The sequence below is a fragment of the Panthera pardus genome, unplaced genomic scaffold, assembly GCF_024362965.1.
Source record: "Panthera pardus isolate Hobbes unplaced genomic scaffold, ASM2436296v1 HiC_scaffold_22, whole genome shotgun sequence".
Taxonomy (NCBI): domain Eukaryota; kingdom Metazoa; phylum Chordata; class Mammalia; order Carnivora; family Felidae; genus Panthera; species Panthera pardus.
Genome location: NW_026526788.1, coordinates 2,401,756 through 2,420,457, shown reverse-complemented (window position 1 = coordinate 2,420,457; position 18,702 = coordinate 2,401,756). Strand labels below are relative to the sequence as shown.

The 18,702-nt window shown below is 47.7% G+C and overlaps 2 protein-coding genes across 2 annotated transcripts in view; one reads left to right on the top strand and one right to left on the bottom strand.

The window, feature by feature from the left end:
- Nucleotides 1-877, bottom strand: part of GNPAT (glyceronephosphate O-acyltransferase) — a 33,078-nt gene extending 32,201 nt beyond the window's left edge. Inside the window, exon 1 of the mRNA XM_019419026.2 lies at nt 647-877. Within this exon, the coding sequence (XP_019274571.1) occupies nt 647-724 (78 nt within the window). The 5' untranslated portion in view covers nt 725-877. The remainder of the gene's footprint in view (nt 1-646) is intronic.
- A 12-nt stretch (nt 878-889) lies between these two features.
- Nucleotides 890-17,119, top strand: CUNH1orf131 (chromosome unknown C1orf131 homolog). Its single transcript, XM_019419029.2, has 7 exons — nt 890-1,086; nt 2,608-2,954; nt 13,482-13,538; nt 14,214-14,309; nt 14,457-14,543; nt 15,103-15,155; nt 16,268-17,119. The coding sequence occupies exons 1-7, from the start codon at nt 999-1,001 to the stop codon at nt 16,404-16,406; spliced, it is 867 nt and encodes a 288-aa protein (XP_019274574.1). The 5' UTR covers nt 890-998; the 3' UTR covers nt 16,407-17,119.
- The last annotated feature ends 1,583 nt before the right edge of the window (nt 17,120-18,702 follow it).

Below are 18,702 nucleotides of genomic sequence, written 5' to 3'. Positions count from 1 at the left end.
AGATCAGTTAAAATCGGGAGAGGGAGAGAGGGTTGGGGGTTAGAAGGCAAGTTGGGAGAGGCCGGGCGGCATTAGCTTCCTTCCGCAAAAGGTACGGATGGAAGACAAAAAACGCAGTAAAATTTTCCAGAAGTTCCCAATCTTTCTATTTGAAAAACTTTTAAGTCTTATCACAAACTCTGTGTCCCCATACGAGCCAAATACTTTTCTCCCAGGAACATCACGGCAGCAAAAGGGCGGGGTGGGGAGCCACACGCTGACATATTAGGCCAGGTCGGAATCGCAGGTTTCTCCGGTTCCACCTACAGGCAGCCCCTCGCTGGAGGCAAAGAGATCCCTTTCTCACGCCTCATTCCTGCGTCAGGGCTCTCTGAAGGCCCCCCGCCTGGTGGAGGCAAAGAGAAGGAACGAGTGGAGAGGAACCAGAGGAACCGTCGCCCATAGAAACTTCTAAAAGCTTACACACATTCACACACACAGCGATACACCGTTGCCTTGGAAACCAAGTCAACCACCTCACCCCTCCTCGGCGGCCCTGGCACCCACTCTTTTGGGCCAGGGGTCCTGGCCCGCAGGAGGCCGGGACCGGCAGGGTGGGGTCCTCTCTTGCGGCCCCGCCCCGGGCCTCGTTCCCCGGGGCGCCTACCGAGTAGAGGAGCACGACAGCGCCGGGACTGGCGGAGCTGACGGAGAAGCTAGAGTTAGATGAGCTGGAAGAATCCATGATGCGGCTGCCGTCCGGGCGGGGCCTGAAATTCTTTGCTAAGCGGTCGTAGTGATGCTGCTGGGGGCGGTTCTTCCGCGCAGAGCGGCCCGACCTCGCCTAGGGCGGCGGCACCCTCTGCGGCCGCTCTGCAGGACCCCGGGCGCCGCCATCTTAACCAGGACGGAAGCCGCGCCGGGACCCGCGACGCACGCGCGCGCGCTCAGCGCGTCAGAACTCGGAAGTGTGGGCGTCCGGGCGGGCTCTGGGCCGCACCGCGGTGGCAGACCCCGCGATGGCCCAGGATCGGGGATCGGAGGCCCCAGCGCCTCCGGGTTCTCAGACACTTCTGGACGCCCTGCTCCGGAACCTCTACGACTTCGGTGAGTGAGGGGCCTCGGAGCCCACGTGGAGAGTGGACTTGCAGCCGAGGTGTCTGCTGTGCCTTCCGAACTGGGTCGCCTTCGGCGTTCAAGGCCAAAGGTTCTTGCACGTGGAGCACCCCTCCCTTGGCCGACCTGGTTCCCAGGATGGGTTCAGCACACACCTGCGTCCGAGTTCCCCCTTTCTTCCCCCCCCCCCGCCCCCCCCCTCAGCGTCTGTTGTTACTCTTTACGAATACAGCCTCCCACGTCGCCCCTGAGTGTGGGCACCACTTAGTTACTCGTCATGAGCACCAAGGCTGTCAGGCTTAAAGGGTTCTCGGAATAGCCCACCCTTTCACGTTTCTCGGCCCTCTGGGAAGCCCACTGCCCACCCCACATTCTCCCCCAAACTCGGTGATCCTGGTGCCCTGGTACCACCTTGTGACGTTGGTGCCCCATCCTTCAGTGTGTTCCTCCCCTACGGACTTCAGAGACCAGGCACTTTAGTAGGAAGACACTTCCACACACTGAAGAACTTTCCTCAGGGAAGGCGACATCCCTTGTTCATGCAACAGAGATGATTGTTAGGCGTTAACGCCCTTAAGGAGCAAGCATTTCTTAAATTTGTAAGGTGATGTTTCAAAAGCTATTTTAGTTTGGAGCCATTGCTCAAAATGATCAGTTTATTTAAACAGTAAACACAATAGCTAAAAGTATAGAGAATTTCCCACGCACTCCATATTTTTCATGTATTTACTCATTTGATTTTCACAACCCAGTGAACTTGATCCTGTCCTTAGTCCCATTATTACAAATGGAGAAACCAGCACTAGAGGTTAAAATGCTTCCCAAAGCTCACCTAGCTAGTAATTTGCAGAGCCTGGGTTACAATCCTCAGACTCTCTTGTATGTACAGTCCCTGTATTTGTATGGACTTGTACTCTGGACGATGGGAAAACTGTGATACTTACCTATACCCCTAGAAAGTGTTAAAAAACCAAATTAAACAAAACACCAGCTGCAGTGGCAGACATTTTCAGCATAAAACGTGAGCCAATTGGGATTACCAGTTCCTGGGATTATTGCCTTGATGTCACTTTTATTACGGAACAAGGTGAGAACTTATTATGCTGCAAGGGTCAAAGGCATGGATACAGTCAGTTACCTAGGAAAAGATGTTGCATTTTGGATTCTTTTCTTTTCTTTTTTAATGTTTATTTATTTTTGAGACAGAGAGAGAGAGAGAGGCAGGGGATCTGAAGCAGGCTCTGGATGTGGGGCCCACACTCACCACGAACTGCGAGATCATGACCTGCACCAAAGGCAGACGCCTAACCAACTGAACCACCCAGGCGCCCCACGCATTTTGGAATTCTATGAATTGTGCAAATACATCCCTATCTGAAGGAAAAGAAATCGTTTTGTTTTTTTTTCTTTGTATTTCTGGGTGTTGATAGCTGTGGCGTATGTACAAGTGCCTTCATCTCATTCGATAGAACCAAAAATATTTATCTTTCCACTCTGTGTTTGAACAAACAGGGGAGACAGAAGATGAGGCAGAAGAGAAAAGGATCAGAAAGAAGGGAGAAAACAAGAGGAGAGATGTAGGGACTCCAGTGACCTTGGCAGCAGACCCAGCTCCTGTACCTGGTTCTCCCGTGAGAGGCCAAAGGAAGAGAGCCTCCAGCTTCTTCAAGGAACTCAGGGAAGAGCTGCAGGGTGTTCCTGCTGTGACCCCCACCAGCTCTCCTTCAGGACCAGACGCCCCTAGTGCTACGGCATCTCCCTCAACACTGAGGAACAGCAGGGAGCGAGTACAAGTGATAGAATTTCACAGCAGAAATAAAAAAAGGAAAGGGAAGCCGGATCAAGATGAGAACACACAGGTAATGAGTTGGTTAGTTTCTTTTTTTTTTTTTATTTTTATTTATTTAAAAAAAAAATTTTGGGGCGCCTGGATGGCGCAGTCGGTTGAGCGTCTGACTTCAGCCAGGTCACGATCTCGCGGTCCGTGAGTTCGAGCCCCGCGTCAGGCTCTGGGCTGATGGCTCGGAGCCTGGAGCCTGTTTCCGATTCTGTGTCTCCCTCTCTCTCTGCCCCTACCCCGTTCATGCTCTGTCTCTCTGTGTCCCAAAAATAAATAAAAAACGTTGAAAAAAAAATTTAAAAAAAAAAAAAAAATTTTTTTTTTTTTAACGTTTATTTATTTTTGAGACAGAGAGAGACAAAGCATGAACGGGGGAGGGTCACAGAGAGGGAGACACAGAATCTGAAACAGGCTCCAGGCTCCGAGCTGTCAGCACAGAGCCCGACGCGGGGCTCGAACTCACGGACCGCGAGATCATGACCCGAGCCGAAGTCGGCCGCTTAACCGACTGAGCCACCCAGGCGCCCCTGAGTTGGTTAGTTTCAATGTATGTGTTGGAAACCCTGATATTGCAGTTGTAGAGAAGTATCTTTTTGTTTCTTTGTTAAAATTTTTTATTTATTTAAGTAATCTCTACCTTCCCCTCCCCTCCATGGAGCTCAAACTCCTGACCTCGAGATCAAGAGTCGCATGCTTTTCCGACTGAGCCAGCCAGGCGCACCTAGATGAGTACTTTTACAGACCGTGTCAGAGGTCCCCAGAACAACCCTCAGGCTTGCGGATTGGCTAAAAACATTCACAGGACTCAGGACTTGGCTATAGTCATTGTCACGGTCACAAATTATTACAGCAAAAGGATACAGAGGAAAACTAGCGAGGGGAAAAGGTGCATGTGGCCAAGTCTGAAGGAAACCAGGTGCAGGTGTCCAGAGGTCCCTACCCAGTGGAGTTGCGTGGGATGCGTTTAATTTCCACCCGCAGTGATTCGTGACAGCAGGTCGGAAGTGTTGCCGACCAGGGAAGTTCACTCCAGCCTGGGTGTCCAGGGTTTTTATTGGGGGTCGGTTGTGTAGACATCCAGACTGACCTTAGTTATTGAAGCTCTTAGACCCCTAGGAAAAAGGACGTGTTCACCATAAATCCCACGGCTAGTGTAAACTATCCGGGCAGCCTTGATGTGCCTTGACTCAGGGGCTCGGGGATGTAAAAACACTCTTATCAGACAATATTCCAACGCAAGCCTGCCGAGTTGACTCTTTCATGCGCCTGGGGCTTCTGCTTAACGGTGCTTTGAGAAAACGGAGTCATTCAGCCACTATTTCTGGCTGCTGTTGTAGGCACTGGGTTCCAGCATTGAACAAAATAGACGAAACTGCTCCCTCTCAAGGAACTCCCCTTCTCACGGAAAGCAGTTTGATTTCACTGAGCGGTAATCTCAGACTGAGTTTGGAAGTCTCACTCAAAATTCAGTCCAGGAGAGAGGTATGGTTGCTTATCCAGCTTTGCCCACAAGGATATCATTATGGTTTGGTCAAATTCATTGCAAAACTCCAGGGACTCTATTTCTGTTGCATTCTTCATGTCCTATAAACTGTGTGTCGTAAACGGAAAAGGGGATTGTATTAGTTTCTAGGGCTGCTGTGCAGAAATTCATTCTCTCACAGTTCTGGAGACCAGAAGGCCAGAATCAAGGTGTTGGCTGGCTAGGCACCTTCCGCTCTGAAAGAGAATCCTTCCTTGCTTCTTTCAGCTTCTGGTGGCTCTAAGTGTTCGTTGGCCTGTGGCTGCGTCACCCTAACCTCTGCCTGTGTCTACACATGGCCTTCTTCTCTATATGTCTGAGTCTTAAATCTCCCTCTGCCTGTCTCTTCAAAGGACAGCTGCCATTGGATTTAGGGCCCACCCGAAATCTAGAATGGGTCTTGTCATGAGATCCTTAATTACACTACAAAGACCCTTTTCCCCCAATAAGATCCATTCATTGATTCTGGGGGTTTAGAACATGTCTCTTTGGAGACCACAACTCAACCCACTGCAAAGACAGTCAGGCTTGCATGGTTCTCAGTGAATATGTGTGTGCATGTGCTGGTCGGTGTCCAGTGCTTACCACATCTTTTTTACGATTTAAAAACCATCTGTATAATCTTTCCTAGAATTCAGGTAGCACTTCATGTCAAGTGAAGTGATCCTCATCAGGATCTCTTCCTCAAAGATTAATAGTGCTTCTTGTAATAATCTACCTTTATTTTAGGATTCCCGGTCAGTTCCCAACTCATACTCCAAATGCTGGGGCACTGGGCACTGTTAGAGGTGGACTAGGAAACGGATTCCCTTGGTCCTTCAGCCAGCAGGAACTCCCAAGCTGATCAGCCAGGGAAACTCACAAGAGATCAATATTATCATAGTGTCCCCTAGTGTGCCATACAAATGTTAGTATTTTCTGTGTGTGCCGTGCAGTGAGAAAGGTTGGGAAACAGTGCTTTGCATTATATATAATTCTGCATTTGGGGAGTTTAGCAAAGCATCTGAGTACCCTCCCTCATTTCCTCAGGTCCTCGGTCTTTTGTTTCCTCCTACACCTGCTTGTGTTCTCTCTAGAATGGAAAGTTTTCTAGTGGAAAGGACAAAAAGGTTAGCATTGAGTGAATGCATTTCTCTGTCTCTTAATAATAGATCATCTGCAGCAGGCTGTTAGATTCTTTTTCTTCCAATTCTGATTGATCCCTTTTTCATTGTAGTTGGCTTTTCTCAGGAACCTCAGCTCATTGGACATTTTGGACTTCCTGACCCTAATGAAACTTCTCAGTTGCCCTTGGCCGTTCTGCCCTTTCCTCCTTTTTAAAATTGATCCTTAGAATTTTTTTTATGTTTAATTTTGAGAGAGAGAGAGAGCGTGTGAGCGTGCAAGTGGGGGAGGGGCAGAGAGAGAGAGGGAGACACAAAATCTGAACAAGCTCCTGGCTCTGAGCGATGCGGGGCTCAAACTCAAGAACCGCGAGATCATGACCTGAGCTGAAGTCAGACGCTTAACCAACCGAGCCACCCAAGGGCCCTTAAAATTGATTCTTTTGAAAATGTGAATGTGTCTGGCTAAGGAGACGGGATATGAACACAAGAAAAACACATATGCCTGTAAAAAGACTTCAGCCTGTTGGCATTGCAACATGTAAATAAATACAAACGAATACAACACTGCTTATTAATGGCATATCCTGGATCTAGGGAATGCCAGGTAAGGAATAGTCAGTCAGCTGGGAGTAATTGGGATATGTGATGCGACGCTAAGAGTTTGTACAACATAGTAAAAGATAGTTGTGGCCCCTGCTCTCTGAAAGCTTACAGGTCATTGTAGGACAGTTCAAACAGACATGGAATCAGCAAAGAAGTATAATAATGATAGCCTGCATGGAGTCAGCTGGTCGTCTTTGGAGAATATTTGAGAGGTACTAACCAGTTAGATAACCCTGCTGGCCCTGCCTGAACCCAGGAAGTGACCGTCTTTCCCTAGAACTTAGGCTTGTGCCATTAATACTGTGATTAAACTGCATTGTGTATTGAAACAGTTTTTCATGGTGTGGTATGGTGATTTATAATAAGAAAAAATATATATACATATACTTGGTGTGTGTGTGTGTGTATGTATATATCTATATCTATATCTATATCTGTATCTGTATCTGTATCTGTATCTATATATATCTATTTATGTTTTCTTTGTCCCCTGTTTCAGGCACAAAACCCTTATAACCCTTGGACTTTCCTAGTTGATAAGAGCAGTAAAGGTATCTTTTGTAATGAGTGAGTTGGAAAGGCTGTAAAGATGGGACAGACTGCCAGGTGAACCCACCCCGTGACAAGAGGTTTGGAACTTTCAATCCTGTCTCTCTGACCTCTGAGGAGAGGTAAAGGGCTGGAGGTTGAAGTTATTGCCAATGGCCAGCGATTTAGTCCATCATACTTAGGTAGTGAAGCCTCTATAAACGCAAAAGGGTTTGGAAAGCTTGTGGGTTGGTGAACACTTGTAGGTGCTTAGCGAGTGACACACTCAGAGAGGACATGGGAGTGCCTTGTCCTGTCCCACCTGCTGTACCCTGTGCGTCTCCCCCATCTGGCTGTTCCTGACTTGTATCCTTCTGTAATAAATCAGCAATCTAGTCAGTTAGACAGGTTTCCTGAGTTCTGTGAGCTGCTCTAGCAAATTCATCCAACCCAAGGAAGGAGTCGTGGGGACTTGTAACCTGTGGGTAGCCAGTCCTAAGTACAGGTAACAACCTGGGCTTGCAGCATATGAAGCGAGGGACAGTCTTGTAGGACTGAGCCCTTAGTCTGTGCAGTGTGGTGCTGTCTCCAGATAGAGTTGGATTATAGCTGGTGTGGGAGGGTTGCTTGTTGGCTGTGGGGGGAAACCCTCCCCGCTGACATCACCCCTTTTAATGGGTTCATCTGGGAACTTGGCCACCATTTATGTAACATTTTACCCATCCCAGGTGTCTAACCTACAGATGAACTTCCTAATCATATCCTTTTTACAATGGAGTGACTATAGAAGTAGTCTATCAGGAAATAGTAGGTAAAAGATCACCTGTGTACTTACTTATTCCACAAATAATTTGGGTGCCAGCTGTTTGTCAGACCCAGAAGATCCATTGGTGAATGAGAGAGAGTCCTCTGCCCTCATGGAGTATACTCTCTACTGGTGGGGTCAACCAAACTCCAGGTAAATTAATAATATAATTAAAAAGTTATAAACCTTCTGAAGGAAAAGAAATAGGGTCTTGGGAGTAGCAGGCAGAACCTCCTTTCGGTAGAGTCGGTGGAAGTCTCAGGAGAAGGTGACAAAGCTCTGCTGAGGTTTGTCAGAGAAAGGAGCCGGGAGACTAACGCGGGTGGAGAGTACACAGCATTGCCAGCGTCCGGGTGCGTGAGAAGGCCTAATGTGTTCTGGAAGCTGGAAGCCTAGTGGAGGAGGACGGAGAGGAGAATGGTATGAGCTGCGGTGGAGGAACAGGCCAAGGCCAGGCCCTGCCGGGTCTCGTAAGCAATGGTAAGACCTTTGGAGTTCAGTTTAAAGTATGTGGAAAGCCAGCAGAGAGTTTTAAGGGCATGAGGTGCCCCGACTTAACCTTTTAAACATCACTCAGGCCTCTGTGTGGTAACTAGATTACAGGGAAGCGGTAGCAGAGGCCTGCAGGAGCTGAATCAGGAGTTTACCGCAGTGGTGCTGGGTCAGGATGGGTGGCCTGACGGAATATGAGGAATGAGCACCGTGAACGGGTGCAAGGCTGCCTACGAGGAAGGGTCTTGAGAAATGAAAGCATCGGGTGTGGCTGGAAATGATGCAAGTGTTGTTTGGCTCACAGGGATGTCTCACCAGTGTTTTTTCCACCCTTAACGTCGGCCCCTGCCCTGAACCTTAGCCTCCTTTGTGGCCTCCGTAGAAAAGAAGGGGTAAGAAAGACAATAGAAATAATAGGACGGTGGACTCTAGATCAGAAGGGGCTCTTGGCTCCTGGGGCCTGGACCCAGGTGCATGTGGACTGTTCCTGAGCAGGTAGCCAATCACTCCTAATAACCAAGATGGGCTGGTGCGTACTGCGTTCCACGAGTGATGATTTCTGTTCCCTAATTCGTTATCTCGTGGAATCCTCACAATTCATGCGCCCTGTCTTCATGTTACAGAGGAAATTGATGCCTAGAGAGGTGAGGGTGCATGCCTGCGTTTAAACAGTCAGCCGCCCCATACCTGCAATCCCAGAACCCCGGAGCTTTGGAAGTCACAGTTAATGTTTTGTTTCGAAGTTTGATGCAGATAGATTTATTTGGCAGCAAAACCTGAACTGAACTCAGATGAGGCTTAGGAATTATTTCTGTGTGTTGCATTTGGCATGAATATTCATAGATACTGCTGCAGAAATGTGAACGTGCTTAATGGTTTATGGGTTGCTGTCTCGGCCCCCACTGGAAATGACGTATGATATTCAGTATAGTCACGGTATTACCTTTCTAAAATGTGAAAACTCCTTAATTTTGTAAGGATTCCACACAAAGGATTATGGATGTGAAGTAAATACCAGAGCTCAGGTTCGGATCCCGGGGTTTCTGGCTGTGTGAGAGCTGTGTGCCTCACCACTACGCCAGAAAGAGAGAATACAGGTCAGGTTAGGCTCTTTGCCCTTTGAGTAACACAAGTGCACCGCTTCCCTGCATCTTCACTAGATAGAGAGACCTGTCCCCAAGTTATTTCCCCAGGTTCTTACTTTGTTCCACACCCCGGTTCTTTGCGAGGTCCAGTGTCAGATAGGTGTAAGAGTAATGTAGTTGAAGAAACTTCTCCTCAAGAAGATCAGAGTACCTTTCCTGATGCTCTTGGAACTGCTTGCATTTAAATTACATATATGTTATTATATTTTTATAAATACAGTTATGTAGATACATACTTTGTATTTATATTTTTTATTTATATTTTTAAGGAGGCTCCATGCCCAGCACGGAGCCCAGTGCAGGGCTCGAACTCAGGACCATGAGATCAAGACCTGAGCCGAGACGGAGAGTTGGATGCTTAACTGACTAAGCCCTCCAGGTGCCCCAGAACTGCTTGCTTTTTAAAACGAGGCTGTTTATTTCCCCAGCTACTCTCTAATTGGACAAAGGTTGGACAGTGTAGCTGATAGAATAAAAGAATCTAACCAGTGCAGGAGAAAGTACTCGTGGTCAGCAAGTCAACCCATGGATGAGTTCACTGAGCCTAGGGGGCTGCGGGCCTTTATCCATCGTCCCCGTGTGTTTCTCCCAAACGGTTGCTTCTTTCCACAGCTTTCTTTCTTCATAGCCTAACACGCAAGTTCTCAAAATCTGCAGACATTTCTCTTTCCCGTGTGTGGGACAGTAAGGCTTTGCCAGTCAAGTTAGATTAGGCTGTGGTTTAATAACATAGTCTGTCCATCTTAGTGGTTCGAAGGCAAAAATTAATTATTTTTATATCTCCTAAGGACAGACTGCTCTGCCCTACACCGTCCTCAGCTAGGGGCCGGGGATAATAGGGGCTCCACCATCTGGAAGGTTCTTAGTTGCTTTGGGGAAGAAGGGGAGTCAACAGACGACTGGTAGAGAGAGGCTCCATGTGCAAGGGGCACACTTCCTTTCTGCTCACACTTCTTTGGCCACAGAAGGTCACGTGGCCCCGTCTAGCTTCAGGTAGGCAGCAAAGCCTAGAAGCAGGAGAGGACCCGGTATTGTCTGCAGGTGCTGTGCCTCCTACTGCAGTGGGTCCAAGGGGCAAGAAAACAGGGAAGACCACCGATTGTTTCTCTACCGGGCGATACGTTATGAATAATGTACTGAAGTGGCTTTAAAGCTGTGAATAAAAGTTAGGTAATGGGGGGGGGGGGTCATGCCTATGGATTCAGCATCACAAAATAATTAGCTAAGAATTATTTTCCAAATGTTTATTTTTATTGTAAACAAGGATCTAGAGGGGCGCCTGGATGACTCAGTCAATTAAGTGTCCGACTTCTGCTTGGGTCATGATCTCACGGTTCGTGGGTTCAAGCCCCGTATCAGGCTCTGTGCTGTCGATGCGGAGCCCGCTTTGGATTCTTGGTCTCCCTCTCTCTCTGTGCCCGTCCCCAGCTCGTCCTCTTTCTCTCTCAAAAATAAACATTAAAAAAAATTTTTTTTTAATAAAAATGAAAAGATAAATAAACAGGGATCTAGAATCTAGACCTTTTCTCAAATACATCGACGGCTACAAAGCTGAGGAGTTTCTAGTGACATGTTGATACAGGGCTTGGGAACAGCAAGATGATCTGTGTGAGGCCAGGCCTGCCACTCAGGTCTCCACAGCCCCTCGGCCCAGGTGTCCCCAAGGCCAAGATGAACAGACGCCTGCATGCAAGGACTGGGTAATCTGTGGGCTGGCGTTGGGGGAAGCAGGGACATCAGAAGCCATGCCCCTGTCCTTTGGGGACCAATTTCTCCCCCAGACCCAGGGGTTTCAGCCCTGCGGTGACTGTAGCACAGGTGGCTAGGAATTTTATTACAGTGCTTCCTTCCTCTTGCTGACCTTCTAGTAACAGTCAGTCAGGGGCGTCTGTGACCTCTCCAGTATTGCTGGAAATCTGATATTCCTGAAAGAAATTTTCAACTTGAAAGAGTTCAGCCATTACTTGATTGGATTGTTGGGACAGAAGAAGAAAGAGAAAAGAACTACTTCAATACTTAGAAATGGAGGTAAATGTTTCATGGGATTTTGGAGATCTGTGACCAGCATACAGGTTTCCTTTTTTCTTTCTAAATTTTATCTTCGAGCACACGTGGGTTAGAGGGGCAGCGCGACGGAGGTGGGGTGCGGGGAGGGACAGAGGAAGGCAGAATCCCAAGCCGGCTCCATGATCAGCGCAGAGCCCGACGTGGGGCTTGATCCCACAACCCTGGGATCATGACCCGAGACAGGAGTCGGACACTCAACTGACCGAGCCACCAGGGCACCCCTACGGTTTCTTTTTAACATATAATTTGTATTTGAGGATCTGGATGATCCTGAAGTCGTTAAGACTTAAGCCATTTGTTTTCCAAAAGTGGTATTAGTGTTCATCATATTGAGTAGATTAGACGCACGTACCAGTGGAGAAGAGTTTTTACCTTCAAGGTAGACGTAGACTTTTTCCAGTCATGGAACAGGAAGTAAGACTTTCTGGGATAAATGAATGGAGGTGCCTGGCGTCCTCCACGTGCCCATGGCCTTAATTAAGGCATTTGAGTCTGTGCAATACACGATCGAAGAAAATCGTAAGTGTAGTAAAAGTCAGGAATCTTGATACACTAACGCGGAAGGTGCATTTATTGGGACTGAGAGCACAGAACGAGGCTGCGTGCTTAGAGCATCCTTGGTGGTGCCCTGTTCTGTCTGTCACCGTCAGCACGTGGGCCCGCAAGAGTCCGTGTGCGGCGTGACAGCGGGCGAGCAGTGTTGTGGTGCCCCCCAGGAGGCTTGTGACTTCGCAGCATTGGCCACGTCTTCCTGTTCACTGGACCTCGCTAACGTCTACCATTGCACGCTTCATCCACTTTCATCGTAAGAACCTCTCTGTGAGGTCAGTACATGGCCTCGTGGAGACAGAGGCTGTCCCCTGTGGAAACAGTCACTGACTGACCCACACAGCCCAAACAGCAGGGGTGGGGGGGACAGGCTGAGCTGAAATACAGCTCCCCTTTGCAGAAGGAGAGTCCAGGAGACCTGTAGATTGCAGTGTTTCTGGCACTTCCCAGCATGGTATGGGGTAGGGCACTGAGCCAACCCAGCACCGACCCTTCCCCCACCCCCACCTGCTGAGCAGGAGCAGCGGGAGGTCCCATCCTGGGAGCAGAGCAGCCGGCCATCCATCCCTCTTCACCACTGTCCTGTGAGGGAGAAGGGTGCCTTTTCTTTTTTAGAGCCTGCTTCCCGTTGGTCCAGATCTGGTGGCTGGAGTTGAGTAGCGACCGCTCTTGTTAACCAGATGTGACAGTGTATTTCCTTCAAATCTCAAGCTTCTGGTCAATTCTGTGGGTCAGTAACCGTAGCTAGTAGATACATCGATGTAAAGAGTCACATGCTTTGCAGGCTTTTGCAGTATCATCATTTTCTGTTGGGAAGTATAAGCCATTCCAGAAATCTGATGTTCCTGAAAGAAATACTCAAGTCAAGAGAGTTTTGTTAGCCATCATTCTAATGGCTGGATGGGAAGAAGAAAGAAGAGAAAGAATTATTCAAATATAATATTACCCTCCAGAATCCCTCAAACACCCAGCCTTTTTTAAACCCCGCACCAAACAGAATCTTGTACATGTGGTTTATGAGAGACAGACATTAGTCTCTCATCATTTTGTTTTTATTTTTGTATTTAAAAAAAATTTCTCATCCTGGGGTACCTGGTTGGCTCAGTTGGTTAAGCATCTGACCTCGGGTCAGGTCATGGCCTCATGATTTGTGAGTTCGAGCCCTACATCGGGCTGTGTTGACAGCTCAGAGCCTTGAGCCTGCTTTGGATTCTGTGTCTCCCTCTCTCTCTGCTTCTCCCTCTCTCGTGCTCTGTCTCACTCACTCTCAAGAATAAATGTTAAAAAAAATTTAAAAGAAATTTCTCATCCTTTCTTAAGCTTTGAGACCTCAAAAGGTTTTTTTTCTTCCATTAACTGGTAATTAGGCTTTTGTGCAACATGCTTGTGTTATTGTTCGGTATGTAGACATCTGGGCCAGTTTCTGGGCTTTTTAAAACATGGCTACCCTGGGGGTGCCTGGGTGGCTCAGTAGGTTCAGCTTCTGGCTGTTGATCTCTGCTCACATCATGATCTACTGGTTCGAGGGTTCAGGCCCTGCATCGGAGCCTGCTTGGGATTCTCTCTCTCCCTCTCTCTCTGCCTTTCCCCCGCTCATGCACACGCATATGTGCACTCTCTCTCAAAATAAATAAGCTGAAAAACAAAAAAACATGACTACTCTGTTGGTGACAAATACTCTAATGGTACAGTAACAGATGATCTTAATAAGAATTCTCTTTCTTTTCAGACCAAAACTAATATCCTTCGGAACGATGTGGATAGACAAGAATTTAACTTAGAGAAGGTATGTGTTTTGAAATTGTTAATCTGTTCAGCTTTATAACACACACACACACACACACACACACACACACAAAAGAATATACTTACATGTCCATTGGTTGAGTAAATGGCTAAGCAAATCACACTACCTTCTCTTGGTGATTATCAGGCTGTCAGTTAAAACCCGAGGGCTTGTGACCACAATGCCAATAATGCAGTGGTAAGTATGAAAAGCCAGGCATGTGTATTTTGTAGTCAAAACTCGGTTTTTAAAAATGCATGAAAAAGAAGAGAGGAGGAAGGGATTGAGCTGCTAAGCGTGGGCACTGGTGACTTTTTCCTCTTCCTCTGCGGTGTCTTTAAACAAGTGAGCAAACCCAGATCTGCATTTGAAACCTCCATGAGGAATGGTTTCTCCTCGTGAGTGTGTTTGGAGGGGTACCTTCAAGTGGAAACTCAGAGAGCATCTCTGCGTTTAATCCGAATTCTGTTGCCAATTGGTGTGGAGAGAAGTCTTTGCTTCACCTGTCCAAAATTAAACGTGGGAGAACGGAGACCTCCACCAGGCTGTGCAAACCACCCTTCGCAGAGTTCTTGCGACAGCACGTTGTGTCTGACGTGTGTTACTCCCCGGGATGCGTCTCCTGTCTGGAGGCTTTGGAACGCACCTGGGTCTGATTCTGCTTTGTGCCCACAGGCTCGCTTGGAAGTGCACCGGTTCGGGATCACGGGTTACGGAAAAGGAAAGGAAAGAGTCCTGGAACGGGAACGTGCCATAATGCTGGGTGCTCAGGTGGGGGGCTGCTTCCGTCTTCCAGCATCAGACAGGATACAAAAGCGGGGGGAAGAGCCCGGGGCAGGTCAGGGCATGGGTCACTGGGAGGTCTTTGCAAAATAAAAAAAATGATATCTTTTTTTTTTTTTTTTCCTTTCATTTCAGCCTCCCAAAAATAGTTATGTGAATTACAAGGTCTTGCAGGAGCAAATCAAAGAAAAAAAGGCAGCAAAAGAAGAAGAAAAGAGAATGGTAGGAGTAATAGCCTTTTCGTTCCTAAGCTAGAACAGAAAGGTGGCTGCATTTGGCCACAGTGGAATGCTGGACCGGCTGCTTGGAAAGCAGTGTAGACAACAGTAACATCTGGAGTTAGAGGATCATTTTCTCCACTTGTTCAGGTCCGCCTTACTCCGTAATACCAGCCAGGTAACCTGGCATATTTACATGAGAGGTTTGCTCTGAAATAGCAAACTCCCACTCGGATAACATAAGCTGCCTTGCTCTTTCTCCTGTATTGCATTTTACATTGTGTAGAACACAAGGACCCATGAAAAACCTCAGAGGAACAGAGGTTACACTCGCTCCCTTTCATCTAAAACGGAAGATTCGATGTTTCTACTGTCAGTCTTTTCTGGAATGACCTTTCACACTCTGAAAGAGTTTTAGGAAGAAACTAAGTTTGTGTTCATACACCTACTTGAAAAAAAATATTAAAGGATAGCTTACTGGCTTTTGACCACAAACCTCATCCTTTTTTTGAATCTCCATTATCCGTTATTGACACATATATTATCTTAAATTCTGAAATCAGGCCCAGGACACAGATATTTTCAAGAAAAAGAAGAGGAAAGGGCAGGAAGACAGGTGAGTGACACATCATCAGCTACTGGGGTGGAATGATCTGGATAAGCATACTGGATCAGTTGTGAAAATAGCACCTGGAGTTTACACGGTGTTTCTAGCCCGTTAGAGTGCTTCACAGTCCCTCGTGGATTCTCAGTAAGTCCCGTGAGGGGAAGACCGGGTGTAGGACATTGCCCAAGATCGAATAGCTACCTCAGAACCAAACTGGGAATTTTCTCCGGTCTCCCATTTCCAAAGACCAGACACCTCAAGTGACTGGTGGAGAAGCTGAGATTGACGTTTCCAACAAAAGACTTGTGTCCCCCCCCCCCCCCCCCCAAGAGCCTGCTGATAAGACAGCACGGCCTGGGTCTGTACTGCCAGTTCCTTGACCTACCACGTAGGTAGGGCGCCACGGTCTGAGTAACGGGACATTGATTTTGTTGCTCTACTTTCGTTTCTTAGCTTTTGTTCAAAAATGCCTTTTCTCCCTCCTTGAATTACTGGTTCAAAATCGACTTCTTTTGTCTTGGCCTTTTCCTTGGACTCCTAGTGAGCTTGCACATACCGTCAAGTGGTCATTGGTTCTGACCATACATGTCTGTCCGTTGAGGGTCCCCTGCGTGCCAGGCACATGGGTGTCTTGGGTGTCGGGAATATAGGCATCGTCACACTGGCAGTTTCTCTGTCTTTGAGGAGCTTACACTGTAGTGAGGGAAACACACCAAAACATACGAACAGGTTAGCGAGGGGATGTCAGGCCCCGGCAGGTTCTATGAAGAGGTGGCACTAAAGCATCGGAGGAGAAAATCACCGGGGATGGGCCGGGATGTCATTCTAGCGGGGTGACATCCTGAGTTGAGAACTGAGTGAAGAGGAGGGGGCAGCCTGGAAAGATCTGTAGAGAACATTCCACATAGAAGAAACCAATGCAAAGGCCCTGAGGCAGGAAGGAGGCAGCATGTTTCTGGGGCCACGTGAAGGCCCGCAGTTGTTGGGGCGGGGCAGTGGGGGGGACGCACAGGGGGACACCCGGAGTTTGTAGGGGCGGGGCCCCGGCCACCTGGCTGGCGGTGTGATAGCCCTTCCTCGTAAGCTTAACTTTAGTACCCTTCTCTAATTTTTAACTGCAGGAGAGCCAAAAAGAAGAAATCAGCTCCCAGTATTTTGTCAAGTGGACGGATTGGACAGGTTGGAAAATTCAAAAATGGGACACTGATTCTGAGCCAGGTTGACATCAAGAAAATAAATTCCTCCCGAGTGGCTAAGTGAAGTACTTCGTGACATAGAGGAACTCTGTACTGGAACTGGACCCCTATGAGACTTCTAGATTATTCTTAATTTCATATTTTAGAGACTGCTTTTCTATTTTAGGGGAAAACGTCAAGTAGAAATAATAAAATTTGTACCGGTGAGGTGTGTATATCTTATGGTGATAAGCGTACGGTGGGAAGGGCCAATCGCACTGTGAGTATAATTATAGCCAGCCTGTTGAAAAGGACGTTTAATCCTGGCCAGCGAGATTTATGCTAGATTGGCTCTGACTGGTGTTTTGTACCTCTGCATGTAATGATTTTTTATAAACTTCATGATTTACTGATTTGTAAATGCTGGTAATTAGCTTTAAGTTGCCTTTTTTAATTTTCTAAAAATGGTGTCCTGTTACTTTGTCATGAAAGAACCACGTGTGATAATTTGTCAGTTGTTTTTGTGGGAAAAGCAGTTTTGATTTCTAGCCTACCCCGTGCGTGAAATCTCTGTAAGAAGTTATGTAAATAGAACACAGCTTTTGTGGTATATGTGACTGTGACAGGTAACACAGCAGAGGATTTTAGCCACACCTACATGTAAGCTAATGTCCTCTCCAGAATAATCACCGTGGATGGCTAAACATATGTTTTAAATTATATTGCACTTACTGAAAGCGTCTGGAACTTCTCAAAGCTTGTGACCCATTAAACACAAAAAGTCTTCAATGACAGTAATCACTTTTGGCATTGTTTCTCTTTATGACAAAAAATCTTATCACACGGTAACGTTTTGGTCAAAACAAAGGGGTAAAAATGGCTGACGTTTTTATGTGGCTCCAAGGTGGACTCCAAAGCCATTGCCAAGTGAGGAGCTCCACAAAAGCCCTGAGTTGAAGCAAGAGTAGAATCAGCATTCTGTTTTCCAAGTTTATTTTGAAAGGCAGTACTTGGCAGAATACCTACTCTGGCAGTTTTTAAGAGTGAGGTTTTTAAAAAAAATTTTTTTAATGTTTGTTTTTGGGAGAGCTGTCAGCACAAAGCCTGATGTGGGGCTCGAATTCGTGAACCGTGAACCTGAGCCAAAGTCAGACGCCCAACCAGCTGGGCCACCCAGGCCCCCAGAGAGTGATTTTTTTTTTAAGGTGTAGAGGATCCCAAGCCTGACAAAGCACCAGAAAATATCTGAAGACCTAGAGGTGACCTATCAGAGCAGCGACCGGGACAGTTTGGTTCCCCTTCTCTACAGGCAGCCCAGGGTCCGAGGCCGCCCCACCCCACCCCCGCCTCCACCGGCCTCGAAGCTCAGACAGCTGAACGCTTAGCCAGACTCTGGACCAGAACTGCAGACTAGTCCACTCGGGAGAAGCATGCAAGTTCTGAGTTTAAATTACTCACCTTGCTTTGCTTTCACCTTTTAATTTACTGAATAAATACTTAAAGAGTGGTCTTGTTACCACTGGGCGCTCCAGGAATCCTCAGATATTTAGGGACTAAGAAAAACCTGTACTTTAAGGGCTAGAGAGCAGGCTTAAGATCACACTTTTTATTTCCCTATCGATGGAAGTTTCCTCTAGCAAGATAGCAGCCGAGAGAAGCCACCGTGAAAACCAGTCATCCAAAGAAAGACGATTGTGACTAAGATTGTGCCAACAGCCACAGAGGGAACAGACGGCTTCCGTGCGGTGGGTACGTGTTTCCTTACTGTCATCACACCGCCATTTCCCCTTTGCAGGGGTGTCTTTCAGTCCCCGACACGTCTGGTGGCTCAGCCGTTGTTCCACACGACACCCTGCCTACCGTTATTCCCAGTGACCCACTTAGGGACCTGGAGGTTCCCGTCCCTACAACTCTCGGCCCCGGACACCTGGAGACCCTGCTTCCCAAAGGAAGAAACAACAAGCACATGTCCCGCTGAACCAAAGTTGTCCAGGCAAGAAGAGCCACCACCTCGCAGGGGTGACCTACCCTTGACCATCGAGAGGAGACGAGGCCGCCGTCACCCGGTGGGGCAGGGAAAATTCTGCACCCAGGTGGGACTCAGGCATCTCTTCATAGTCCTTTGGCCTGATTTTGATGGTAAGTAGACAAATGCAGCAACCCTGGGTGCGAAGGGCCTGGTGACCTGTGGCTCAGACCCCCAGGGATGAGGGTCCCAACCACGATTAGCAGAGGCACTAGGTGAGAGTGAGGGTAGTCTAGAATGAATAGGAGAGGAGGCTGACCACGAGTGTCCCTTGCAGCTCCAAGACCAGCTCCAGCGTCCCTGGCCTTCCTTGGCTAAGCTTCCCTCACTGGAATTCTGAAGGAGCGGTATAGAC